Raw genomic sequence first — 6,896 nt, 5'->3', positions numbered from 1 at the left:
ACGCCCCCCCCCCCCCAAAAAAAAATAAAATAAAATAAAATATAAGACAATTGGGCCTTCTAAAGTACATCCATACATATGATAAAGGATCAAACACGAGGAAAGAAGAAACAGGAAAAGTTTAGTTCAAGTTGTAAATAAATAAACTTTGCACCTTAGATAACAAGGAGCAGCAGGTTATGGCTACAACTTTTTCACCCTGTTCACTGCTGTCATCTATACATCGAAGAATTGCGTCTATACCACCATTTTCAGCAACGGCTCTGCATATCTCATCCTGAATCCAAAAGTGACAGCTAACAATTAGGAATTATGGAGCAACTGAGTCAAAGTTGCAAGTCACTAACTACAGGAAAATTGTTATAAGCATTAGTCTGTTATTAGTGAAACCGAAAGGCAACTACAAAACTTACTTAAATGTATATAAAGGTTGTTATCTGCTTCTATCACTTGCAAAGTTCTAAGGACCAACTTTTAAACACTTCAAATGTGATGGAAGATATCCAACTTCTCACTGCACCTTACATAAGATATTCTTACCATAAGGGGGAGTTTGGTTTGAAGACAAGTTATACGAGGATTATAATGTAGGGATTAGTAATCCAAAAATTATTTCTTGTTGGATGATTGATTAATTGCACAAAATTGGAGATGCAAGATTTGATTTAAAGTGTATTTATTTTTAAACCAAAAAGTATCGAGTTTACAATTATACTTTTGAATGCATGACGTTCATTGATTTCTAGAAAAAAGATAATAGTAATTTTGTCCTTTTGCTAGTTTATCCATATATACTTATACATTGAGTTGATCCATGTTATTGGTGGTATAGAATAATACACCAATTGATGTATTAAGTTATACAAGAGTTAAATTATATATGATTCAAATCACAACCAAGCATTGGATAAAGTTATAACAAATTATACACGATGATTATTTTCTGAGTTAATTTCTCGAACGGTCACTCAACTAACAACTTCCATCTCAAAAAGTCGCTCAACTTTGTTTTGTAACGGAAAATTTACTCAACTTTGTTTTGTAACACATTCACTCAACTAATGCCAATTATCTCAGAAAGTCACTCAACTTTGTTTTGTATCAGCAAGTCACTCAACTTTGTTTTGTAAGCAGACATTCGACTATTGTCATTTCAACTCCAGAATCACTCAACCAATTCCAACGACATTTTCGATAGATATTGTTGACAGGGAAATTTTCAAGTCAATTTTTTTGGAAAGAAAAATTATTTTAATTAACCATTAAATTGACCCGCTTTTCGTTCAACCAGAATGAACCACTTTTTAGTTTTTAAAAGTTTGGCTAACACCTTGTTTGGATGATTGTTACTCATTGTATCGTATTGTTAGTTTAAATACAATGTTTGTTTTGATTGTTCCAGAAGTTGTATTGTTTCGTATCGTTTAAATTCATTGTTAGGTAACGACGTAAAAACCCATTTTGTGTAATGATCAATTTGCTGCGATTACAACGTTACCTTAATATTTTTTTCTCATTTTGTGTTTACTTATTATTTAATAATTTTATTTTATTATTAACCCCCTACCTTTTATAGAAGCTCTACCGTGTATCTTACTTTTTCTTTTTTTTGTATATTTACCATTTAAATTATGGATGTGTGACATTATATAACGACGGAGAACGATACAATCTATCCAAACATTGTATTCATTGAAACAATACAATATGATACGATACAACAAAATACAACACAATACAATACAATACAATATAGTGTTTGAATTGGTTGAGTGACTTTGTAGATGTCTAGTTGAGTGACTTTTGTGTTGCAAAACCAAGTTGAGTGACTTTCCGAGCTAAACATTTATTAGTTGAGTGATTGTCTGAGAAATTAACTTTTGTTTTCCTTATACATCATACCAAACAACCCCTAATTGTGTAAGCCAAGGTAGGCATTGTGTATTAGGAGTTTAGGACTAAGGTGGCAATCATTCAGGAAAAAGAACATCATTTAACCTACCCCCAAGTTTTTCTAATGGATCCGCAACTAAATTAAAGTTCTCCCTAGTAGCCACGGAAAGTTTATGCAGGTCGATAAGATGACCAGTGACAAAAACCATCTCCTATTTATAAGATTTATAAACCCATCTAATGGGATTACTCAATTGATGACAATGCTGCAGGAAAAACTTGATCAACTACAGCCAGCACAGATCTATATTAGTCTCAACAGTTAATCACTTTCATGGTGGGCAAGTGCACAGATATAAAAGAGATTATATTGACTCCAGAAACAAGAGTTGAAAGATAATTACAAGAGCACTACATTCCGAATTTCGTAATGAGCTCAAAAGTCAACTATGATTGGATGATGAATTTTAAATTGATGCAAGAAGATTTCAGCTTAACTTAAGGGGTTTAAGAATGCTTATATGCAAAGTCCAAAGTATATAATTAACATATTCCTTGTGTCTTCGAGTTATTTCATATATTATTCAGTACTTACATTAACAGCAATAGCCTTTAAAGCAACACTTGCAGACACCAGACTAGGCGCCTTGATCCCATCATGAAGTGAATCAACAAGTGCTTCAACAATTCCTACTTTTGCAAACCTTCTGGCATACCCATAAACCTACAGTAAGAACAATAACATTTACAGAACGTCTCACTGTTTAGAGCATGCGTTAGAGCAATGTAAGAAATTCAATCATTGTTGATATAGCCATATACTTTCTTAATTATCCAGGTCTGCCTACCTTAACAATTCAACCAACTCCCAGCGCAGTTGATATCTTGATAAACCAGAACATTCACAAATCAATAATAACTGGATCTAGGATAAGCAGTTAAAGATCAATTATTAATACAGCCTCCTCCATTAGAATGTATAAATGGTCTATCTGGAGTCAAGGATCATGGATCTGTAGTTCAATCATTTGATCAGCAATACTGGATCCTCTAAAAAGTATTTTTCTCCACAATATGAAAGTATAGTTGCTTGAGAATTAATTCGAACAAGCTTGAGAGTAAAACAAAAAGATTCGTTCAAAAAAAAAATTGACATTAGAAATAAGAAGAGAAGTTGCATATCTTCACTTTTAAAGAATAACCAAATAATAAAGGAAAACTGGTCAAAGCATTAAAACATGAAAGCAATCTGTGCCATTTAGTTTGCCACAAGAGAAGTTAAATCTAACAAATCATTTTGTACTTCAAAGTACCCTCTTGGTTCTATATTTAATAAATTTACATGACCTATCAAAAAAGAAACATAAAAATATTGTCTCAATATGATGGACGACTAGGATAATGCAACTCTTATTTAGGTAATATAATCAGGGTTGTCCAGAAATATAAAATAGTGAGAAATCTTCAGGTTTTCTATAGTTCTTGTGGTGAATTTTTGAATTGCTTTGGTCATACGTGATTGATCGATACAACCATACAACATGATCAACTGCTCACCCAGTAAATAAAGTGGTGCTTTTGGGAAATTATTATAGACTAGTCCAGGTCACAGGTCCTATTTTTTCTGTTCAGTAAAAAAATTAGCATGATCTGAAACTTATTACGGAACAAAATACGTTGCGTGACTCTGTCCATGTGAGTTACTCCACCTGTATCAGAATTCTGATTTTGATGAGCAATTAACATCAAATAACAATAATTACTATAAATGTTCACTTACTTCAGAGGCCACAACACGATTATCATCAGAGGTAAGCAGGACTCGTACAGCATCATATACACAAGGAATGCTCCCCCTACTAAATTCTCTTAGACATTGAAGAATCAGCTCATCAATTTTCAAGTTCATAAATGCCTCCTTAAGGACCTCATTCCCAGTTGCAGCGGCAGAAACAACAGCGAATCCACTGTTCAAGATACTAATGTTTTCTTTCCTATTTTTTAGGATATTCATAACCATCTTTGGACCATTAATCTCCCTAAATATTTCAGTGCTCTGTAGATCTGCACACAATACAATTATGTATATTAGACATTTTCCTTTGATGATATCAACTCTTCCATCTACTGAGAATGAGAACTATCAGAAATTTCAACCAAAATAATACGAAAATCAAATGGCATTATAGGAATATGAGAGCCCGTTCGACTTAGCTGATTTGAGTAGTTGATAAGTATTAAGTGCCAAAAAATACTTAACTGTTGAAACTAATTGAATAAATAAGCAATTACATATTTGGTTAAAAGCGCTAAAATTGATAATACACCAATTTAGTGCTTAGTATAAAAGTGTCCATATGCACTTATTTCTATTTAAATGACTTAAACAGCCTTAAAATCATTTACACTGATAAAACATTACAAGATCCAACATTTCAGATTGAAAGAAATATAAAATTATTTACGTCTCATTCTTTGTTGATAAATCTAAAAAATCATTTAATGAAAAGCTAAAATATGATATTAATAATTTGAGTAAAATTTGTTAGTAAAAAAACCTACTTAAATAACACAAAAAATAAGTGCGTAAAAGAAAAAGCACTTGACATCAATGTTGATAGACTCATATTCTTAACTTTCTACTGTTATTTCTTCTTACTTTTTTTTTGTTCTTAGCAAGTGTATAACATATATGTTTATCAGTTCTTCAATTCAAATATTGCAAAAAAAATCCTTTAGCACAAAATCAATCAGATCAGTTTCAACATACAGAGCTTCTAAAGAACCTTGATTGCTATTGATGGTACCCGGGCTATGACAGAAATCGTGTAAAAGGTGAGGGAGTGAAATTATGCACAGGCAGTAAGGATATTTCAGGGATTATGAAATAAAACTAGGCATAAAATAGTAAAAAGATCTGATCAAACCAAAAGTGCTTACAACCTTAAAAATCATGAGTTGAGAGTAATGAACTTCTGGATTTGGTTTGTTTAACTTATAAGCTACTCATAAGTATTAGTGTTACTATCCTCAAAAAAAAAAAGAAAAAAAAAGCTACTCATAAGTATTTCTAATTCTATTAAACGCGTAGATAAGCCGATAAGTGCTAACACCCTCTGAGTCATGTATGTCATTTCATAAGGAACTACAACGTAGGATCTTGACAGATTTCGTTTTTTTTTTAATCATTATGATCTTGACAGATTTCTACATCACAAGTTCCAGAATAGAAAAATCAGCGCACTATGCATAATCTTTTCATTCTATAAACCTGCTAGTGATGCATGAGAAGTGTACATAAATGCTGGAAGATTTGCAACAAAAGAGTCGTAGTGATCCAAATAATGTACTAACATATAATACTTGATATGAGAAGCATGAATCAGGATTTGCTTTCTCTAAAGCAGGATTAACTTAAAAACCTTCATTTTCTTTTGGTGCTAGATGCATGCCTATAGTAAATTACAACAACTGAACGGGAAAAAAATGATACAATATTGACAAATCTAACCTAATTAACAGCATTCGTAGTATATCACCAAAACTACAGTGTTCCATTAAAAACAAGAACTAGAAGCATAAATTTCAGCCAATATAAAATACTAAGAAAATAAGTATTATGTGCTGAAAACCTGACAGCAAGTGACTTGGAGAAAAAAAGGATGTATTTCTTCTTCTTCTTCAAAGTAAACAACAAGTAACATAATCAATTCCCAAATCCACAGAACACATCAAATTCCAATAGCACTCATTCTCTCAGGAAACATTATTGTATATACGTAATATATGTATCATACCATGAAGTAAAGAAACCAATGTCTTCAGAGCTGAAACAAGGCCCTCGCTCCCAAGTTTACCGCATATCGAACACACTAATTCTATAGCACCGTTCTTAGTTGCTATAGCAGTATTTCCTGATCCATCAACATGACAAGCATCATTCAATTTATCTAACCATTCAATAATTTCCTTCACATCAGTCTCATCCCCGTCTCCCTGCTTACAATCACGATCCAATTCCTTCAGCTTCTCAAGTGATTGCATTACTGGATTTTCTTCCCCAGAATCCAAAATGCTAGTCACAATCCCTGAATGTGGAACAAATTGAAGTAAGATTCAGTGTTTCACAATATTTACAAACTGGAGCATTTATAAAGCCCAATGTCATCTAATCTGGTTACAGTTTTGCATCTCCGTTTCGCAATAGACATGAAATTTAGAGAATCAAACAATATTTCTTTTCTGTAAAATATGAAATTAAGTAATAAAAAGGAATAAAACAGAGGTAATTGATAGTAATTACTAGAAATGCGAAGAATTTAAACAGAGAATACCAGAGAGATCAACGCCTTGGAGTGTTAGGGTTTGAATAGCGTCTTCAAGAGCTTCAGTGGAATCCATTCCAAGATCTTCAATATTTTCCTTCACCAATTCATCGAAGGCTTGCTGAGATATTGAACGGACTGATTTTGGTGGAGCCATATTTGTTGCCGACGGAAATCCGTTGTGCGAGAGGTGAGAGGGAGATCGCCGGCGAGAGGTGAGAGTGATATCTGGAAGCTGGGCTGAAAAGATTATAGTAGTACTTAAGTAGATTGGAGTGTGATTAACTAAGCTTCTTTGGTTTATCTGTCTTTCTATACTGTTGATTTACGAATTAGGATTTGTGAGTTTAAGAACTTTCCGAGTTATGAATTTGCATTTTACAGATAAAATGTTACGATCATTTGTCTTGAGAAAATTAATGAAAGGTGTTGGTTTTTGTGAGAGATGGTTAATTATCTTTAAAATGAAATTAAGTAAATTTGAGATCAAATTAATATTTTTAAAATTTTTTAATTTTTTATAAAATATATAAAAATATTTTATTTTTGAACTTTTATAATTCTATTCAAATTGTTTTAAAAAAAATAAAAAAGTCTTTTCATCTTCTCTTTTCTCCTAACGTTATTTTTTTCTTCTTTTTCCTTTTTCAATCCGAAAATCCGATTAGACTATCTCCA

General features: G+C 32.2%; 1 protein-coding gene across 2 annotated transcripts in view; it reads right to left on the bottom strand.

Annotated features, from left to right (window-relative positions):
• The window catches only part of LOC107005127 (armadillo repeat-containing protein 6), a 10,076-nt gene extending 3,478 nt beyond the window's left edge, over positions 1–6,598 (bottom strand). Inside the window, exons 1-5 of one of the 2 annotated variants that reach the window (XM_015203627.2) lie at positions 6,228–6,598; positions 5,691–5,981; positions 3,674–3,957; positions 2,489–2,617; positions 155–277 (exon numbers count right to left, since the gene is read on the bottom strand). In XM_015203627.2, the coding sequence (XP_015059113.1) occupies positions 155–277; positions 2,489–2,617; positions 3,674–3,957; positions 5,691–5,981; positions 6,228–6,375 (975 nt within the window). In that variant the 5' untranslated portion in view covers positions 6,376–6,598. The remainder of the gene's footprint in view (positions 1–154; positions 278–2,488; positions 2,618–3,673; positions 3,958–5,690; positions 5,982–6,227) is intronic. The other variant, XM_015203625.2, reaches the window with a different exon arrangement.
• Positions 6,599–6,896: the final 298 nt, after the last annotated feature.

This window comes from Solanum pennellii, chromosome 11 (assembly GCF_001406875.1).
Source record: "Solanum pennellii chromosome 11, SPENNV200".
Classification (NCBI taxonomy): Eukaryota; Viridiplantae; Streptophyta; class Magnoliopsida; order Solanales; family Solanaceae; genus Solanum; species Solanum pennellii.
The sequence above is the reverse complement of the archived record's forward strand: the minus strand, read 5'-3'. Positions and strand labels throughout refer to the sequence as shown.